The sequence below is a fragment of the Dermacentor albipictus genome, chromosome 4, assembly GCF_038994185.2.
Source record: "Dermacentor albipictus isolate Rhodes 1998 colony chromosome 4, USDA_Dalb.pri_finalv2, whole genome shotgun sequence".
NCBI classification, from domain to species: Eukaryota; Metazoa; Arthropoda; class Arachnida; order Ixodida; family Ixodidae; genus Dermacentor; species Dermacentor albipictus.
The window spans coordinates 74,491,227-74,513,412 of NC_091824.1; the positions used below are offsets into that span (position 1 = coordinate 74,491,227).

The 22,186-nt window shown below is 45.5% G+C and overlaps 1 protein-coding gene across 4 annotated transcripts in view; it reads right to left on the bottom strand.

Annotated features, from left to right (window-relative positions):
• The window catches only part of LOC139059142 (uncharacterized), a 161,568-nt gene that overhangs the window by 34,201 nt on the left and 105,181 nt on the right, over positions 1-22,186 (bottom strand). For 2 of the 4 annotated variants that reach the window (XM_070537121.1, XM_070537122.1), the window contains exons 3-4: positions 9,163-9,413; positions 3,059-3,234 (exon numbers count right to left, since the gene is read on the bottom strand). In XM_070537121.1, the coding sequence (XP_070393222.1) occupies positions 3,059-3,234; positions 9,163-9,413 (427 nt within the window). Of the gene's footprint in view, positions 1-2,925; positions 3,235-9,162; positions 9,414-22,186 lie in introns of all 4 variants that reach the window. The other 2 variants (XM_070537124.1, XM_070537123.1) reach the window with 1 other exon arrangement.

A 22,186-nucleotide genomic window follows, 5' to 3' on the forward strand; every position in this document is an offset into this window, starting at 1 on the left:
CCGCTTCTTCGGCAACTGCGGGGTCTGTTGTCTTCAGGGACGCGCTGACGATCAGCCTCTCCTTTGAAGTAACCACCACGGCTGCACGGTCACTGTGTTTTCGGAGCGAGGCGTCCGCGTAGAAGACCCTGGGGTTCTCTTCCAGCTTACGGGCTAGGGCTTTGGCTCGCGCGGTGCGCCTCTCATCGTCCTTGCCCGGCGTCATGTTCCGGGGAAGGGGTTTTGTCTGAATTATCATTTTCCAGTCTTCTGGAAGGGCCGTGTTGATGGGTACTGGCTCGATCTGCCATCCTATCTTGCGTAGGACGGCTCGTCCGTGTTCCGTGTGACTGAGCCGGATTCTCTGATTAGAGAGGTGGGCTTCGATGAGCTCCTCCGCCGTGTTGTGGGCCCCCATGTCTAGCAGTTTTTGCGTGGATGAGTATATGGGTATGCCCGGTGCTTGTTTCGTTGCCTTACGAAGCATCGTGTTTAGGGTGTCCCTATTCGCCTTCGTCAGCTGGAGATACGGTGTGGAGTAGGTAACCCGCGACACGACGAACGCGCGTACCAGGCGCATGGCATCGTCCTCTTTAAGGCCTCGGTTTCTGTTTGATACCCTCCGAATCATACCAAGTATCTGTTCGGATGTAGTCTTGATCTTTGTGATGGCGGCCTGTGCCTTTCCGTCGCTCTGAAGCAGTAGGCCGAGAATCCTAATCTGCTGTGTTGGCTTGATGGTCGTTCCGGCGATCGTGATAATCACGTTCGGCGGCAGCTCCTTCTTGGTTTTTCCCGGTTGGATCATGAGCAGCTCTGATTTCTGGGGAGCGCAGCTCAGTCCGCACGACTTTGCGTACTCGTGCACGGTCGTTGCCGGTGTGGCAGAAAGACATTCGGCTACATAAAAGATTTTCTGTCAAACCGAACGGCGACCATCAGGATAGGGGAGGAGAAGTCGGACCCTGTCGAGCTCGGCGATAGGGGCACCCCTCAGGGATCGGTCTTGTCGCCCCTGCTCTTCAATCTGGCCCTGCTGCCCCTGCCCGGTCTACTCAAGCAAATCGAAGGCGTGGACCACGCGTTCTACGCCGACGATATTACGCTGTGGACGGCCCGAGCCGGATCCGATGCCTGGATGGAGGAAGTCTTGCAGCGGATGAGATTAAGAAGTTTGCAGGGACGGCATGGCCACAATTAGTACATGACCAGGGTTGTTGGAAAAATATGGGAGAGGCCTTTGCCCTGCAGTGGGCGTGACCAGGCTGATGATGATGATGATGATGATGATGATGCGGGTCCATGGCATATAGGCACCGGTTGGTGAACTGCGATGTCTTCCATTTTCTTAGAGCAATACCATGGACAAGACCGCTGAGGTGCCGCGCTGCATCCGTTCTCGACAATATCGAGGTGCTTTCATATTCACCATGTGCCTCATGGGCAGCTTTGTCGGCACTTTCACTGCCAGTAATGTTGCCGTGGCCACGTATCCACTGAAATGCAATGTCATGGCGTCTGTCCACAGCTTGATGGCAGCGTAATCGTACCTCTGCTACCAATTGTTTATGTGGGCGGCGGCGCAGAGCTGATAAGAGTGATTGCCGGGCGGCCTTTGAGTCACAGAATATAGCCCAGTGATTTGCTCACGTTCGCAACAATGCAGGGTGTTTCACGTAACTTGAACCAAGGGTTGAGAAAAAGTGGTTAGCCGCAGCTGAATGAAACCAACGGCATATGGTTTGCCGTCATGTGGCACTTAGAGTGTTTCTTATATTCCGCCTAATTACTTATTCAACTAGCGGACGGAGAAGAACAAGACACTGGCAACGCATCCACGAACAGATATGCGAACACAGAAAGTATTTTTGCGTCCTGAACATTTCCAGAATTCCGTATCACCAACAACAAAAAGATAACTAGCAATCTACGAAATTGCCCTTCAAATCGCTTCCCAAGTGCCCTTCAAATCGATTCTATAAATAGTGAATTAAGCTCCACTCAAGCTAGGAACCAAGAGCTATTCAGGACCTATTTCGCGCCTATCCCTGTATTGAGAACGCTGTTAGGTTACGCTCGAGATAAAGACATCGAAAGGCAACTGGTGGACACTAGTGTACGTGGAGGAAGTGCTGCATGCATAAATAAGCAAGCGTACACGGATAGCGATTTCTCTGTTTACGTATAAAGACGCACTCAGAAGGCGTTAAGAATGTAGCAAGCAAGCTTTTATGTCACGCTCAGTGTTTCGGTTGGTGCCCACGAAAGTGTCCTGGCATGAAAAGGTGCTTCTCTACTACGAATCAGTGGCTGCCCAATATTGTGTTTTATAACATTTGCGGGAGCAAGGTAACGCCTGCCGCAGAAGCAGTAAGTGTCCTTGTATGGGCAGACAGGTTTACTATTCCGGAATTATTCCATCCGGAGTGGAAGGCCATCAGCACTCGCTTTTCCAAAGTGGTGTCTCTCTCCCAGGGGCAGACCGTGCCCAATGCTATTAGGCTTCGGTGATCTGACCCTCAAGGAGTGCACGCATTACTTGGTCGATGGCCGACAGTCGAATGCATTATTTAGCGCTACCGTCTTCACCATCATGCCCTTTTCGTTGATGTGCAAGGATAAATAAAGAAATGCTTGCTCAAGAAATGGTGCTCCTCTTCATACAACAAATGTAAAAATATATCCCAAGTTACAAAAGAAAACGAAGGCAAAAAAACAACTAATACACGGAATTCTAAATGTTGCGACAGAGAAAGAAACAGACCTTAACATGTAACTTAAACCCTTTTTACTAAGAACAGAAAATTCCATAACACAGGTAAACTAATGCATACCACTGCTTCATAAAGAAAATGAAATTCAACACCCAATGTCGAAAACACCCAATGTAAAAAAAAAAGCCCGCATCAGCCACAGGGTGTCGAGGGCCCCTTGCGTGAAGCCTACCTCCAAGATATGGTCGACTTTTTGGCTACATTCCTTTGGACCCAGAGACCACGATGTTGACCGAATTTGTGCCGTGCTACTTCCCGAAGTATACCTGTCCAACTTGTCTGCTTATTTTCCCATGGGATTGTACCGGAGTTGATGTGCGGGAGGCCAGGAAACCAACGCGCTCCCAGACTCCGACGAGAAGCAACGATCCCGGACGTCGCTGGGTATGGAGCCTCGTCCGGTTTTCCAGAGTTTGCGACGAAAGCTGGCACGGCGCAGTCCACTGGACACGTCCAGTGAAACCGCCGCCACGTTCACCGACTGAAACGGGAACAAGAGCGCCGGGCGTTAAGGACGTAGGAAGCGGCTGCGCTGAAGAGTGCCGTAGAAACCGACCAACTGGTCGAACCCGGTCGAAGAATAAAGTATTATTTAAGGTAAGAATTTGAAATTAGTGAAATGGCTAAAATAGCTGAAATGACGTTTAACCAATAAGTGTACATTCCGTGGTAACAGACAAAGCATATTGAGATAAATAAAAAGGAACTCTACGGTTGTTTGTCCCCTACGCAATTTCTCTTCTGTATGGTAATGCCTTATGGGGAATTCCGAATACTTGCACAAACTATATATACCGTTATCTGACGTCACCTGTGTAATAATTTTATGTACTGCAAATATATACTTTCACGGAAGCGTATGTTCGCAACTGCTTATCTAACAACTTTTCTTCAAGGCAGTGTAAAGTTTTACACAAAAATATTTTATTGGGAAACTCTAGGCGCATTATTCTTACTTTATTTTTTTTATTAGTTTGCGTGTCGTCATTGTGAATTTGCCTCATGGTCAGTGTAACAGGTTGCCAGAACATGGGCAAAACATTCACATGCACTGCTTCCATCGTTCATTTAGGGAAACGTTCAAGCTTTCGACTATGTTTTCCTGCAAACCACATAATTGTTGCTGCATCTTGCGATGCGAGTATGATGGTCCCTGTTTGATGCTCATAATCACTATCCTTCTAATGTACGCCTCTATTGCGCTGTCAACGTTGTTTACGTGAGCACAATGATGAAGAATTGCTTATAGTAATGCAAATTGGAATTGCAGTAGGGGCCAGCTGCGGACAAAGTATTACTTTGTAAGCATTTTAGCGTTACTTCCCTCGGAAATCTGTCCGTCCGTCAGTAACGAACGCGTTACACGATGCTCTGCATAGCTATACATGGGGTCCATGGGGTTTTACAAAGGTGCGCTGGCATCGCAGCACATAATTATCCTCTGCTCCTTCAGAATGTTCTTATATATGTAAGAAAAGCAAGATACTGTGGTATCGATGTGGGAATCGAACGTCTGCCCTCGAGCGCAGCAGCCGGGAGTTCTAACTATTAGGGCACGATCTTTTTTTTTTCTTTATTACACGGAAAACAAAACTGGAAATATATTACAGAGCGAACATCGCCACAAGCTCCATGCTCGGGCAAACCAACACGTGCGTTCAGCAAGCGCATCTGGTGAGGCGGGCGTTCCTGTGCATTCTCACATAAGCTGCACTTTCACGACAGAAGAGTCTTGTATAACGTGGGATTTCGGCATGGCGATCACACAGTCTAGATATCCAAGTGCTGCATAAACCCAGTGCTATGAACATGTCATACGGAGGATCACCAGTATTCCTAAGCGGTAGGAACCTAATTAAGTATCGTGAGGTGTCGATATCCATTCTAAGCTTTCGTTAGAGAGTGTCCCCCAAAAATATAGCACCTCTACAGTGTATGAGGCAGTGATCTATGGTCTCGGCACGTGGACAGAGTCGACAGTTTGTGTAAAATGGCACAAATCAGTTCCTCGAGTTTAACCAAGTTTTGGCATGAAACGTTTCCGAGTGCAAATTAAAGAAAAATGTTTTAACTTCAGGAGTTCTACACATTTCACGGAGCCGCCCAAGTACATCCTCTAAGGCCGACCTAAATGAGGCGCATGATACACACCATCTGGGAAAATTGAGTCCGCTAGTGCAGCAGTAATCGCTTTTCGACTCCCTGTGAAAATGTACTCTAGGCTGAATCTAACCTGTCAGTAAAGAAATGAGTCAACGACCTCCTTGAGAACGCCCCAAGAAGCCTGTAGGACACCTCTGACATCTAATGACACTGCTACATAAGGAAGATAAGGCACTAAACGGAGCTGCGACATTACAGGCAAAAACGGATGGGCACTGTCTCGAAAGAAAAACCGGCGAGAAACAAATTTCCAGACAAAGACACGGACGTTCAAGGGGGAGGAACAGATTATGGCGCCGCATTGATTCACAACTCGAGCTCGCATATTTGCAACATCGCTTTATTTTCTTGGATTAAGCCACGATCACACACATGCTACCTCGTTCCAAAGCCCTCGGCACTTGTGCACCGTCCCACTTTGTCGTCTTTATTTTTACGCAGCTGTGTTTGTGTGTGTGTGTGTGCGTGCGTGCGTGCCTGTGCGTGTGTGCGTGTGTGCGTGTGTGTGTGTGTGTGCGCGTGTGTGTGTGTGCGCATGTGTGCGTGTGTGTGTGTGTGTGCGCGTGTGTGTGTGTGCGCATGTGTGTGTGCGCGTGTGTGTGTGCGCGTCTGCGTGCGTGCGTCTGAGTGAGTGAGTGAGTGAGTGAGTGAGTGAGTGAGTGAGTGAGTGAGTGAGTGAGTGAGTGAGTGAGTGAGTGAGTGAGTGAGTGAGTGAGTGAGTGAGTGAGTGAGTGAGTGAGTGAGTGAGTGAGTGAGTGAGTGAGTGAGTGAGTGAGTGAGTGAGTGAGTGAGTGAGTGAGTGAGTGAGTGAGTGTGCGTCTGCGTGCGTGCGTCTAAGTGTGAGTGTGAGTGCGCGTGCGCGTGAGTGCGTGCGTGCGTGTACAAGTATGTTGATGCATCTAGCGCTCGTTTGTTTTCCAAGAGTTTGGAAAGACATTATAATCTAAATTTTTGCCTACGTGCCTGTAATAGGGGAATACCATTTGATTGTATTATATGAGAAGGTGAGTCTAAAGCGGAAAATTGATTTAAAATAAACCTTATAGCCTTTCTCTGAATACGCTCAAGACTATCAATATTGCATTAATATTAGAATTCCTTATAATGCACGCATATTCCAGTCTTGGCAGCACAAGAGCAGCATAGAAGAGGAGCTTAAGATCAGTGGTAGCAGTTTTAAGTTTATGTTTAAGAACACAAATCTTTCGGAATGCAGATGAACAAACATTACTAAGCTGAAGATTTCAAGGCAGGTTTGACTCGAGTGTCCCACCGAGATATTTATAACTTAGTTCTAGCAATGGTGAAGGCCCTAATGTAGAGATATATGATAGTGGAGTTTTTTTTTCTGCGAGTTAATGAAATGCAGACACATTTGCTCGTGCTAAGGATCATTTCCCATTTTACACACCATTTCTGTATATTGCCCAGACTAGTGCTGAGGCTGTTGTAATCATTAGTGAAACTAATTTCTTTAAACAAAATACAATCATTAGCAGCAATCATCAACAATGCCATTAATATACACTATAAAGAGCACAGGGCCTAGGACACTGCCCTGAAGTACACCAGATGTGACCAGAAGACAGCCAAGTGTTGACCCGCTACATCAATGTATCATTTTCAATTATTGAACTAGGCTGAAATCCAAACAAGTATTTGTGGAATGCCTATCGTTTCAAGTTTGAAAATGAGTTTACTATGAGGAACCTTATCGAAGGCTTTGCAAAAATCCAAGAAAAGCATATCTATCCTACCGTGTCTATCGAGGGTTAATGCTAGAGAATGAAATAGTGCGAAGAGTTGAGTTACGGTTGATAATCCTTTCCGATACCCAGGCTGATATTTGGTCAATATGCAATGTTCCTCGAGGATGCCGGTTATACTAGTAGCTATGACATGTTCCATAATTTTGCAGCATTTCGAAGTTAGGGAAATAGGACGATAATTTCCTGGTGTCACGCAGTCTCCCTTTTTGAAGATGGGCACGATTCGGGCCTCCAATCACTGGGTAGTTGTGAAGTCAGCAAAGAAGTGCGAAAAATAATAACCAAACATTTAGCAAGAGGTAAAGCATATTGTAGTAGGAATACGCTCGGGATATTGTCGGAACCACACGAAGCTTTTTTTTTTTTTCAAGCTTAGCAGCATAGATACCCCACCGGGATAAGAAACGAAGAGTGCTTCTGCGCATTACATGTATAGTTTGAAACGGAAGTGTTAAACAAGCTATGAAAATATTCATGGAAATACTGGGCAATGACTCTCTAATCCGTTACACTGTTTCCGTCGATTTACGTTTGTCATACCGTTTTGTTTCGCTGATATCAATCCAGAATTTACTAGGGGTAACTTTTAATGAAGTTGGGCAAGGAAGTTCTGAATACTCTTTTGAGCTGCGCACAGCTGAGCGAGATTGTTCTGCGCATCATATATCAAATCTGCTGGTGCCTGTCGTTTTTGTAATCGCTTAACGGCGTTTCGTTTGAATAATGGTGCGAGTTATCCAAGGTGTTTGCGTGTTAATCTCTTTGCACTTGGTCGGCACAAAGTTATCTAGGCAGAAACGACACATTTCTTTGAACCGTGTCCAGAGTACGTTGACACCTGCGTCATCAAAATCGGTTACACATGCTTCCATTAGTTCAACTATGCGTGCATTATTAGCCCTAGAATAGTATTTAAAGCAAAGAAGTAATGGATTGTTATAGCTGCTTACTGGAACAGGAGCGAAGGTAACGCATACGAAGTTGGGATCAGAGACCTTGTCCTACTTCCACAGTGTGTTCAGGGAAATTGCGATTAATAAACACGAGATCCAATATTGAGGCGGAATCCCCTGTACCCGTGTTCGTACGGGAACTGCCTGTAACAGGTCATGCATAAGCATAGTGTCAAAAACTATGTTAACATGATTTCAGGCGTTAATGCCAGCATCAAGGCGCTCCCACTCTACTCCAGGTAAGTCAAAGTCACCAAGTGGTAAGACCTTCTTATTTTCAAATTCGGCCATGAATTTTTTCAGTGTGTTAAGGTATTCTGGATGACATATGGTGGCTTGTACAGCCGAAATACAACTAGACTGGGGCCTCAGCAAGTCACGATAATACATCTGCATTCCACTCCGTCAACATCTTCCATTAAAACAGCGTCGATACAGCTTTTAAATATGATTGCTACACCTCCTCCTCTAGCGCGCCTGTCTTTGCAAAAAATAGTGTAGGATGAGGGAATACATCATCGTCGGGCAGTTGATCGTGCAACCAACGCTCAGTAACAACAGTGATCTGTGATCCAAGTTGCAGCAGAAGTATTTCGAAAGCTTCAGTTTTATTCACTATGATCCGGCTATTAATATTTAGTAGCCTTAATTGATTGTTACAAGGCGCTAGGGAGGTTATGTGTGCAGCTTGGTCGAATGACGCTCTTCTGCCTTTACTCGCCTGTCTTGCGATTCATCGCAATAAAACGTTTCTTTATCAACTATAAGCCTGTCAGGATCTAAGATTGCGTTTTTTCCTTGCTGCCTTTCGTTTTTAGCGCTATCCCAGAGCAACTTCCGTTTCTTTAACGTCAACTGTGAATAATCATTTTGTAAGGACACTTCTGATCCCTTAAGCTTTTTAGCATTTTTTCTATGACACTTTTCATAGAAATTTTGAATGTGTATGATGATGGGCCTTTTACCGGAGTATTTCCCTAGTCGGTGAATGCGTCCGACAGAATCACATTTCACGCCAAGCTTTTCTTTAAATCATTCTTTCCCTACTTTTTCCTTCAGGAATGCGCCAGTTTTGTCAGGGCATTCGGGAATCCCGTGAATAAGCAATTTTGACTATCTGGCGCGGTCTTCAAGGTCGACAAGTTTTTTGGGAGGGGTCTGAAAGTTCACAATGCGTTCTAGTGGATGCAACGTATTTTCCACTTTGCCATGCGAACACAAAACAGCGTTCCCGCGAATCCCTTTGCGACGCAATTAAGTCATGCACCATATTATTGAGTTCAGTAAACTGTTTCTTGAGTTCAAGAACCTCATCATGAAGCTTAGCCAAGCTTAGCTTAGCGCTTTAGCATTTCTTCATAGAGTTCTTTCTGCGTGGGGCCAGGGTTGGTTTCCACATCACCACATAAAGCCAAATGGCAAGCAAGAAAACATTCATATGCTATATTCCGACAACACCGAGGGCACTGCATGGACTACAGTACCGCGATAGTCGCCACGAAATGAGCTCGCTTTGGGACTAACCTGCACAAGGCAGAACAAAGTTGTGAGTTCCATGGTCGTGCCGGATCCGCCATGCCCACGTAAGTCGAAGACGTGCAATGCTCCTTTTGTAGCGGTGTCCATCGACGAAGTGGCTCTGCGCTGCATATTGGTAGCTGCCCACAGGCGGCCTCCTGTACTGCGCGTAGTTTGCTGCGCAGTGGTGGTAGCCATATCATGGAGTGATAGTGGCTCCAGATGATGACGCATTGGCAGTTCCATGGCCCGCTGGTCTGCATCGCCAAGGCAAAGTCGTGAGTACCATATATATATATATATATATATATATATATATATATATATATATATATATATATATATATATATATATATATATATATATATATTTATATATAGCGATGGTGACCTCAGGATGAGGGATCGGCCTGACGAAAACAAATTCACGTCAGTAATGTCAACCACCGTTTTCCACGTAATGTAGTGGATGGACGGACAAGGCAAACATAGTTTCGAGCATTTAACTGTTGTTTCAGTAAAAAATGGTGACTGAGGTCGCTTAGATGAAGACACATTCCAGCGGAACATTTTCTTGTGAAAGTTGGTGTTTAGATTTGTTTTATATTAGTCTTTTTGGCGCAGTGTAAGAAGCTGGGGAGAAGTTACCTCCCCACCCCCCCGCCAGTGTTCAGCCTGTGCTCTTTCCCTGTCTCACATTTCTCCCACCGTGCCAAGTAGAATAACATATAGAGCACACATTTCTCTCGAGACTACTGAACCTGGCACTGCATAACCTTATTCTTATCGTCTCAATCAAGCTCCTTCATGGATATAAGCACCCACACATTCATTCGTTTTTGCTTTTTCACGTGCTAATGAAGACTTAACAACGACAAAGATGGTTTGCTGTGCTTGAGACTGGTTTAGGTGTACTTTCGGTTCACAATCCAAGCCTGAAGTGTCTCTTAATTCTAGCAACAGGCGACATTGTTATAGAGCATTAAGATTTATTTCTCGGTAATTATTATCTAATAAGCAATAATTTATATAACACAACTGAACAAACTGTAAGGAACTTTCGTATAAGTGTTCTGCTGACTTGAATTCGTTGCTAATGAGAGATAAACGCGGTACAGAAAGGAAAAAGAAATGTTGTATGCATCGTCCACAGTTCGTTCCGAATTCTCTTTTTTTTTGTCATTCCTCAGCAATCCTTGTTATTACTAAGCCCTAAATCCTGTGAAATAGGATCAATGGTTCGTCGGTTTCCTTTGAAAAAAATTTTTTTACCGGCCAGTACACGCACACATACGCCGCAGCATCCACTGCCAGTATAATTCAGGTCGTGGAACAAAACAATTGGAAAAGTCCTCGCCATCCAAAGTTTTTCGAAGAGGTGGGATTACTGAAAACTATATTTCCCTGCTATGTTGAAACCAAGCATAGGCAGCAAGGCCGCCTCTCAGGCAGCTCGCTGCAACACGCAGGAAACAAACCAGCAATACAGTGAGAGCATGAGGAAGCGAGCCCCAGGAAAATATGGAGCCCCCGTAAAAGGAATGACAAAACTTAACGATAACCGTTATTGAGAGACGCAAAAGAGCGCAATGAACAGAAGAATAAAAGTGTTGAAGAATGCGCTCATTCAATCATAATGTGCAGGGCATTAGTGTGAGGCAGATGAAACGAGAAAGGCGATCCCCTTGGGATCAACCCTTCTATGAACGCAGAGCAACGCTGATTGTGCCGCTCTGGCTCGCAAGCGAGATTACCTGCTTTGAGAAGCAAAATAGGTAAATCCTTAAAGCTAGCGTCTGTCCGCAAACTTTTCGGGGCCTTTTCTCAGCTGAAATAACTAATGCGAGACTTAAGCTCGGGAAGCAATCAGCATGCAGCCGTCCAGCAACAGCATAATTCATTACAGACACGTATATACCAGCTCAACACATAGATTTTTTTTCCATAAATTTCAATAAACCCTGATTTCGCCACTTTGCTTCCCTTCAAACGTAAATGGTAAATCCGAAACAATACGCGGGTTACCTTTAATATTAGTTCTTGCAAAATGTTTGCGACAGAAGAATTAAAGGCAATATATTTCGACAGTGCACTAGTAATCACGAATTGCATGCTGTAAATACGAAAAAAAAGCCAACCAAACTAAGAGGGGCCAGACACTCCTTAATTAATCATTCTTTCACTAACAAGTTCGGATCCAATTTTCACAACCAATCTTGCAAATCAGCTTTTACCATGACTTGTACAGAGGGGTCTTGTATTTGAGCAGATGTATACGGAGCATGTGATTATCCTCCTTTCACAACCAGCATGCATCGTTTTACGGGTGATGCGTGTTCACTCACGTCCAGCAGGGGTGATAGAACGGGGAGGTAGCCGCTGGGCTCTACCGCCTGCATGAGACATTTTCCCTTTTATTCAGTACCTTTTCTTTAGTGGTGATGCATTCGCCGTTTGGCAGACGACGCTCGCTGGGAGAGTGAGCGTTTTGCGAAGTGTAGTAGCATTACGATATGTTTGTTCCTTTCATAACCAACATACTGAGCACGAACTGGCAAGAAGCATTGAGCATGTCTTGGCAAATACTGATGTCGCGGCTATTACCAAAGAATCGTTTATTTATTTATTTATTTATTTGTTTATTTATTTATTTATTTATTTATTTATTTATTTATTTATTTATTTATTTATTTATTTATTTATTTATTTATTTATTTATTTTCTAAAAGCATATATTAGTCACCCGCGTTTGGGACCCACCGTTACAGCAGGGCACGGACTTTCAGCGCCTCAAAGGCGATCAAGGGCGTTCAATCAGATCAAGGGCGTTCCCTGTTGTCAAGGAGAGGACTGCCTCGCAATCATGGAAATGCTAGGGGAGAAGGCTGGATGTTCCATATCACCTCATGATCTCTACATTGTTCATCGCGTGCCCACACGTTCTACTGACAAAAAAAACATCGTTGCTCGTTTCTGCTCTCGAACTAAAAAATCTGACATCATCAGTAAAGCTCGTAAGGCCAAGCTTTGTGTCAGTGACCTAGGCTTCTCCAGTATTTCTAACGCACCTATCTTCGTAAACGATCATCTGACCCCATGTAACAAGGCCCTGTTTTCCAAAGCCTTAACACTGAAGAAAGAAAACAAGTGGATGTTTTTTTGGACTGACAACTGTCAAATCAAGGCTAGAAAGACTACTAACAGCAGAGTTCTGCGCATCCGTGATCATTCCGACTTGACTAGAATAGACTAATACCATAGCAACCAGTGTTCATTGTCTCACCGCTTGTCATGGCCTCTTTCCTGGAACCTAATCAAGTTAACTCTTTCATAAGTGGATTTCATTCCGTCATTCATTTCAATGCTCGAAGCCTTCGCAAACACTTTGAGGAGATTGATCATTTCCTTTTTTCATCTTCTAGCTCATTCTCATTAATAGCCTTGACTGAAACTTGGTTGTCAGACGATGACAAAAATCTTTATTGCTACCCTAACCACAATTCAGAATATTGTAACAGATTAACTAGCAGTCATGGTGGTGCGGCAATATATATCTCTCCTGATCTTACTTATCGCAGACGACATGACCTACATTTACCTATCACTAATTGCGAATCTGTCTGGATTGAAATAGTTAATTGTTCTCCCTCTAATGATAACAGAGATTTCATATTTGGATGCATTTATCGTTCGCCTTCATCTTCAGTCGACGACATTTTTTTATAATCTTCATCATACTTTACATAGCCTTTCACTAGAAAATAAAAATGTAATTATAATGGGTGATATCAACATTAACCTACACAATGACACATCACCAACAGTTATTTCTTACACCAGTCTACTACAAAGCTACGGATATGAATGCTTAATTGATGTTCCTACACGACAGGTTCCTAGTGGCACAGGAACGCTAATTGATCATGTCCTATCTAACTTAATAACTTCACCAGAGGCAAAAGTTCTTGATATGGACATAACAGATCACTACCCATTGCTTCTACGTTTTAAACATAACTCGAGTCCTTGCCCTCTTCCACACTTCAAATACGTTCTGGACAAAGAGAGCTTCATAACTGCCATTGCTAATATAGACTGGTCTGAAATAAAAACTTATAATGATCCTCAAAAAGCATTTTCTAAATTTCTTACTGTAATTATATCACTTATTCATAAATTCACTTGTAAAAGGAAATGTAAAAAAACCATTGCATTCTCTCACAATCCATGGATGTCTAAAAAGTTATTAGCAGCTCTGCGTAAACGCGATAACCTGTACAAAAAAACTAAAAACCAGCCTTTTAATACCAAATTAATTGCACGATATAAAAGGTTACGTAACTCTATAAACAACCAGTTAAAAGTGGCAAAACGATTATATCTTGAACAAAAAATCTTGCAAGCCGGCAATAACAGCAAATTGAAATGGAACATCGTCAACTCCTTTTTAAACAGAAATTCTAAACCAGAACAGCTATCAAAAATTATATACAATAACTCAGAGTATAACTCCCCTAACGAAATAGCCAACGCCTTCAGCTCCTACTTTTTTGATAATGACACACCCTCTCCTTCACAAGTCACTCAACTTAATCGTCTCCCTCACACATTTTTTTCTTTTCCCCACAACGCCAGAAGAAATATATAACGTTATATGTCACCTAAAACCCACCAGTGCTGGAATAGATGAAGTTCTACCTGCTACCATTAAAATGATTGCCCACCTAATTTCTGATATCATGTCTCATATTACTAATTCGATATTCAAGACTGGTGTGTTTCTTAACGAGCTTAAACGCGGTAAAGTCATTCCAGTTCTAAAAAAAGGTGACAGTACATTAATACATAACTACCGCCCTATTTGTATTTTACCCTTTTTCGGCAAAGTTCTGGGGAAATTATTCGCAATGCGTCTAACCAAATATCTCACTAAATTTAACATTCTCTCTTCATGCCAATTTGGCTTTCGTAATGGATACTCCACAGATTTGGCACTCATACATCTAACTGACCAAAAAAAAAAAATAATACACGATGGTCTATTTGCAGGCTCAGTTTTCACTGATCTAACAAAGGCATTCGACTGCTTAAACCACATTATCCTTTTTCTAAACTTGAGGCTATCGGTGTTCGTGGTTCTGCGCTCTCATTATTAAAAAATGGCTGTGGCTTAGGTAAGGTTAAGCCCAGGATGCGAAGCATACTAGCCTTTATTTTAGTTGTTGAACCACTGTTTAGCCTGGTGAACTGCTGTTGCTTGGCTATATTTGGTTCGGCTAGACGAAGAAACAACTCATGCATTACTTCTTCGCCTTCAAGAGTGGAACGCGACAGCGTTCCCGTCGACCCGCCAAGGGGTGTAAGACAATGGGCTACAGGGCAGCGACTACGCGTCCCGCATTGGACGCGGTGAGCGTCGAGCAAAGCAGCGTTAGGCGCGGCAACGAAATGTGCGCCTGAGCAAGAGACGCACGCCTTAGAAACAGCGCGTTTCTAAGGCAACACCGCATTCACTAGAGGCGCTTTTGTACCGCTTTGAAGCGTTGTACTCGTGGCTCAGTCATTCTTCTTCCGGCTACCGTTCGGTGCGGACGCGGAATCATGTGCTCCAGCGGAGCGGCGATAGCGGCCTCTGCAAGCCGCGGAAACAGGATTGAAGACAATGATGGTCAGGACTACGAGATCATTTTGCCTACATTGCCCACCGGACGTGTTGTAGTTAATACTGTGTTTTTGCACGGCGACGTACGAGTTAGGCCCTACAGGGTGGAGGACTTCCGCGACGCCCTAGCCAACGCTGGTGCGCTTCCCGACGTGGTGGCGTTGGGGGCGTACCAAATCAACCATGTTTGGGCGGTGACTCTCAACAGCACTGAAGCAACTAAGAAGTTGGCCGCTCTCAAAGAACTGGAAGTAAAAGGACGCCGCTGCATTATCTTCGATCCAGATAACCAACAGGTGAAACTACGGCTGCACTGGATGTTGCACGGCGTGGCGGACGACGACATTCGGACGGCTCTCGCTGCTTACGGCAGCGTAACCGAAGTGACCCGGGAGCGATGGCGTGTCTCAGGCGTCAAGGAGAAAGGGTCCACAACGAGGACCGTGCTCCTGAAGCTGAAACCCGGTTTGAAGGTCGATGACCTACCTCACCAGCTACGCGTTGCAGGAGAGTTGGCCCTTGTGGTGGCGCCTGGGCGGCCTATGCAATGCCTACGCTGCCGTGGTACGGGCCACGTTCGACGTGAATGCAAGGTGCCACGGTGCTCAAAATGCAGACGCTATGGTCACGTCGACAGCGATTGCGTCCGCACGTATGCGGTTGCTACGGAGCCGGCATCGCAAGACAAGTCGACGGAGCTGCTGATGGACGTCGACGAGGCGGAGGAGGCAGCGAAAGGAGCCGAGGAAGTGGGCAAGCCAGCAGGAATGACCGACCCGTCGGGGCTTGCCAGTGGTGACACAAGCACGTCAAGCAATGGGGAGACGCACCCCGATGAGAAGGAATTGCCTGCCAGCAGTGACACAACCAAGTCAAGCAACGGAGAGACGCACCCCGAGGAGCAGGAATTGCTTGCGTCTCGGGCGAAGGCGTCGGAGAATGGGAAGAGCGTTCCGGCACCCACAGTCGTCGGCCCAGCGAACAGCTCGCCGAACGCTGACCCGAGCGGCGGCCGCGCAGTCAGCGTCTCCGCGCCAGCCAAGCGCCCTTATGGCCACACCGGCAACGATGGGGATAAGGTGGCAGCCACCAGCGTCGAGGAGCCGCCTGCAAAAACAACTCAAGCCAGGCGGGCCAGTCTCCGGCAGCGACCTAACGTTTCGTCTGAGAGGCGAACCGGCGATACAGCACCTACGCTGCAAAGTTCGGAGCCTGCACAGGCTGGCTCCGGCTTCAACGATGGCGTCTAGCCACGCGCTAGACGCGGAGGGTAAGCACCATGCTCTCGGCCTTTTCACTTCCTTGCGAAAATGGCTCCTGCATCTCCGTTGAAGGTCGCTACACTTAATGTCAGGGGCTTGGCAGGAAAGAAAAAGCAAAGTCAGGTGTATCGGCTTTTAACGGAGCACGACATTGATATATTGGCAGTGCAGGAAACAAAAGTTGACGGTGAGGAAGAGACCGGGAGCATGGTGCGACGTTTCACGTCTAGATTCTATGCTATTGTAAGCCATGCCATCGGCACATCTGCTGGTTGTGTCCTTTTTATTAAGAAGTTGCCGGCTCTGGTCGTGCATGCTAATTTCTCGTGCTTGTCAGGTCGTTGTGTTGCTGTCGATTTCACACTCAGCGATACAGAATGGCGTGTTTTATGTTTGTACGCACCAAATGTTGTGGATGAAAGGGTCGATTTCTTTAGAAGTGTTGAGCAGCGTCTCAGCTTCGATAAACAGCTGATTATCATGGGCGACTTCAACTGTGTCCTGAGTGCATGTGATAAGACTAGTGATCGGGGGTTCAGGGACGCAAGTACTGAGGTACTGTCGCAAATCATAGACAAATGGAACCTTGAGGATGTGGCGGAGTGTATGCAAGGCGCGGGTGGTGTGAAGTACACACATTTCCAGCGTGCAAGTCATGCCCGTCTGGACCGCATTTATGTAACGTTGGACGCGATTCCAAAATGCAACAGTTATCAAGTAGTGCCGGTGTCTTTCTCAGACCACTGTTTAGTAGAGTGCGGGATTGGGGCAAAAAAACGTGGCAGTGCTTTTAGCTGGGAACTGTGGAAGATAAATAACAAGCTGATTAAAGACGATGCTTTCAACCTTGCGGTAGTTGAAGAAATTGGCAAAATAGAGCCGAATAAAGAACTGAAAACATGGCAACAGTGGGAGCTTTGTAAGGAACAACTTAAAATAAAAGCAATAGAGCGGTCTTGTTCTATGGCGTACGAGGAGAAACTAAATGAACGTAATCTAAGGTCTATGCTTTCAAAACTGCTCGAGAAAGAATGCGAAGCGCCTGGTAAATGGATCGATGACATTAGGAAAACGAAACAAAAAGTCGAAGTGATAGAAGAGGAGCGTTATCGTGGTGCGCTGGTCCGGGCGAGAGCCGAACATGTAGCTGCTGGGGAGACACCGTCTAAACGAGCACTCGGAATTGAAAAAGCCCACGCTCGTCGAAATCACATAGACAACATAGAATGGGGGGGCGTCTTATCGGATGACAACGAACATATTAAGCGTGCATTTTTTCAGTACTATCAGGCATTGTTCGCATTACAGGTTGCCGACATGAACACGTTTAAGGATAAGTTCCTTGGGGCACTGCCGCGACTCAACGATGAGCAGAAGGATAGGTTAGAGCTGCCAATAACCGAATCAGAGGTAGAAACGGCGATAGACAATTTAAATCCTGGTAAATCGCCAGGACCGGACGGGTTAAGCGCGGCGTTTTACAAAGCTTTTAAGCGTGGAATCGCGCCAATATTGACGGTAGTGTTTAATGAAGCTTACAAAATTAACGAATTGCCTCCGTCTTATGCAAGATCACACACTGTCTTAATCGCCAAAACTGACGAAGCGGCGAGGTTACGACACGTAACAGCGTACCGGCCAATCGCACTCACAAATGTGGATTACAAAATTTATATGAAAGTTTTAGCGCGAAGATTACAGTCAGTAATCCAGGAAATCGTTGGGCCGCATCAAACGTGCGGGATTAAGGGACGATCTATTACGACTAATATTCACACAGCAAGATGCGTGCTGGAATGCTGCGATATTACAAATAGCCGCGTGGCCATCTTACAATTAGACCTTGAAAAAGCTTTCGACTGTGTCGCGCATGAAATTTTGCTTTGCATACTAGACCATGTTAACGTTGGTTCTGTTATTCGCGAGGGTGTCGCCCTGGCGTATCGGAACTGCACGACGAGATTGATCGTTAACCAGAGTCTGGGGGCCCCCATTAGCGTGCAGCGGTCGGTACGCCAGGGTTGTCCCCTTAGCCCTCTTTTGTTTTGCATCTACATAGAGGCGATGTGCTTAAACATCATGAAAAAACAGACAATTCCCGGTTTCCGGTTGCAAGCAGCGGAAGTCAAGCTGTTGGCATATGCGGATGATGTGGCGGTTTTTCCAACCAGTAGGGAAGGTGTAACCGAGGCTATTAAATGTGTAGAGAACTTCTGCCAAGTCACAGGCAGCAGAGTGAACTTAGCAAAATCACTAGGGCTCTGGCACGGAGAATGGCAATCGACGCCCGACCGCTTCGCAAACGTGTCCTGGGTTACGACCCCAACGAGGTACTTGGGAGTACCTCTAGAATGCTACCGTGATAGCGCGACATATTGGACAGCGCAGACGCATGATACACGTGGAAAGGCGGAAAGGTGGAAAGAAACAAACTTATCGATTTTTGCTAGAGCCACCGTGTGCAATCTGTTCTTTATTAGTAGGCTGTGGTATGTAATGCAGGTGTTACATTGTGCAAGACTCAATGTACAGAAGCTGCATCGAATTTTTGCCATTTTCGTGTGGGATGCGCAATGGGAAAGGTGCAGCCGAACAAATTTGTTCAGAGGAGTCAAGAATGGTGGATTGGGCCTGGGACACCTTTTTTTGCGGCAGATTGTGAACAGGTTTCTTTTCCTTCGCGACGTCAGCGATCCTTTTTTGCGCACCGCATGCCAAGTAAGGCTCGGGCGCGCGTTGCCAGACTTTGTTGTTTCAACCGAAACACTCACGGGAGGCATTTTTGGATATTTTAGAGAAGTTGTCGCAAGTGTACGATTCCTTGCGACGAGGTTTTCAAATGAATATTTATCAACTGTAAAAAAGAAAAAATTGTACAAAGATTTGTGTGACGTTGTTCTGCCGGAGCCAATGTACAGAGCCCTGTACAGTGGAGGCCCTGGTAGGGACGTGTTAAAGAGAGTAAAAAAAATGCAAGTTGCGCCAGGGGTCAAAACCTTCTTTTTTAAGTTACACACTGGAACATTGCCAGTAAAAATGTTTTTACAGGAAAAGGGCTTATTTCTTCCATGGGGATCTCACTGCCTTATCTGCAAACAACCAGAAACGATAGATCACGTTTTTCTTCATTGTTGGGGAGGGGTATTTTTTTGGGACGTACTACAAAGAACGTTAAAGAAACAGTTTCCCCTCGACCCTCATGGAATACGGTATCTACCCATTGCTAACGAGGATGGTTTTCCGTTTGATTTAATAATGTTAATTGGCCTCCACAGTATTTGGCGCTCTCGAATGGCAGGATACTACTGCGATCCCGACGCACGACCAACGCGAATTTATTTCCGTGAAACTGTGCATCGGTTTGTTGAGATTTTGAAGGCCGGTGGGGATACTCCCGAGTGGCTGTCAAGGGTGGAGCCATTGATGGCTCTAAATGAATTTTAATGTGGCGAAGCCAGCCTCCCACCAGGCTGTTTATGTCAATACGACGTGTTCATTGTATCTTTTATGTTTTGTTTTATGTATTGCTATTGCTGCTCTTTCTTTGTCAAAGTCAGGCAATAAAGAAAAAAAAAAGTACTCGTGGCTCAGTGGTAGCGTCTCCGTCCCACACTCCGGAGACCCTGGTTCGATTCCCACCCAGCCCGTCTTGCAAGAGTTGAGCCAAAGCCACTTCTCCTCTGTCGTGACGTCACGGTGTCACGTGATTTCATGGTCACCGCCGCGCCTGAGGAGCTGGGTTGAGCCCTCGTAATATGCTTCGCATAAAAGTTACTTATGAAATAGGGTTCAAATAGTGTCTGTATCTAACGTCTACTCCAGAGAACAAACCACTAACATTGGCGTCCCTCTAGGATCCATCTTAGGACCACTACTGTTTTTGATTTATATCAATGACCTACCTAACTGTTTGTCCTCTACTAAGTGCATTCTGTACGCTGATGATACTACCATATTTTCCTCTGATAAACATATGTCACTTCTTATTAACAAGCTAAATACTGATCTACAAAATGTTTTAAGTTGGTGTAATGCCAACCTATTATCCATTAATGCCACTAAGACTAAATTTGTTGTATTTTCCTCACATCAACAACATTCGGTATTCTACCCTTCTTTAACTTTCGGCTCACACTCCATCTCTCCCAGTCCATGCTCATCTTTTCTTGGGATTTCTCTTGACTGCAGCTTGAAATATAAAGATCACATTTCTCACATCAAAAAGAACATAGCATACGGTATTCGCGTTCTAATTAAAACTCGTTCCTACTTTACACATAATACATTAATCTCGCTATACTACTCATTCATTCACTCTCATATTAACTACGGCATACGATGCTGGGGTAACACTTATAACACTCACTTGGCATCCCTCCAGGTAATCCAGAACCAATCCATAAGAAAAATTACAAGCAGTTCACGCTTTGCTAATGGAAAATCCGTACTACATGAAAACAACATCCTAACCATTTCAGAACTGACCAAATAAAATCTAGGAATTTTATTCTACAAATATATGACTAAGGAACTACCATCAATCTGCTTCTCACCTTGTGACCTAATAGCTCATAGTCACGCTAGATTTGCACTCAATAATAATTTTCTTCTACCTAAAGTGCGAACTAACTATGGTAAACAGACTGCGGAATTTTCCGCAATATCGCTTTGGAACACTTTACCCCCTATCATCAAAAATGCAAAAAACTTATACCAATTTAAAAAAGAACTAAAATCATTCATAATAAATACTTACTGAAACTCTCCTCGTTTTTTTGTATTCCGTTTTTTTATATTGTCCTGCTGTTAACAAGTGTTCTTATTACTCATATGCTATAAACATATTTCGATATTACTCTTAGTTCTCATCTATACTACTGTTGCTCTAAACTTTGTATAACATCATAAGTGTCTTTAGCAGGAGGTCCCGATAAAGTCTTTGACTTTGGGACCTCCTTATGTATACTACCCACATGCAATTATCTGTATCTTTACTAATAAATAAAATTGTTGTTGTGTTGTGTGCGAGCGGCATTCACGAGCAAAAGCGCAGAAGAGGACGACCCATTGTGTCGTTCCAATCATTTTCTGCAATTACTCCCAGGAAAAAAAGGGGGAGAACCTAACAGCTTGTCACTATGAGTGGGTCATAGTAGGCCTTGAGGCGATGTCTCGTCCACGATGGTGCATATCCGAAGACGGTTCAACGGGCTCGATCATGTAGTTCACCGGAGATGTGCGTTCGACGAGACGCGGTATAAGGGACTTCAAACTTGGGCAGTAGTTTCGACGACAGCCCAGGTTTAGTGGAAGGAACCGAGTGCTGCACAAGCGCTCCGGGGAGCGACGTGGGTGCCGAAGTGGTGTCGCAGCTAACACTCTTCTTGGTGATTTGAAGCAAAGTCCCACGCAAGATCACGACTCTCTTCGGCATGTCTGGTTGTAGCAGAAATAGGCACACACTCAGATGTACTCGGCTTGTACGGAAGGATTGTGTCGATTCTGTGTCGATGTTGTCGCAGCCCTTGCCTCCTGAACTGCGACGATTAGTTTTCCTCGTCCCGAGTTACGGGGCGAGGTCTCGTCAGCGACAGTGAGCGACGACGTGGAGAATGTAAGCGGCGGGTAGTTGCAGTCGGGCGCAATGTCGGCAATATAGCCGACGGAGGACCATAATTCGATGGTTGTACTGGCTTGCCATGGGTGGTGCGGCGCTAGGCGGCTGCACACGATTCCAAAAACGTGCGACGTGACCATCGTAGCCGCACGCAAGCCGTATTTGTTGGTTGTCGGGAATGCGCCTCCGGCGTTCCGGGGCAGCTTGCATCCATGTCACAGGACGCGTTGTATGGGGCGGCTACTGACATGACTGCACCGCGGGCGGCAGTTGGGGTCTAAGCGCAAAGCGGGCAGAACAGAAAAGCACACTTGAAGAGAGTGGCTGAGTCCTCGCAACGACTTCAGCGTAGCTGAGTGGTGCAGCAGCCGCGACCTGTTGGGGTGGTGCAACGACGTCAACGTAGCTTAGTGGTGCAGCCGCAAGATGTTTTCTCTCCTCTGGCAAGACCTCGGCGATTTCCTGTTCGATCGCGCGATGGAGCGGAGG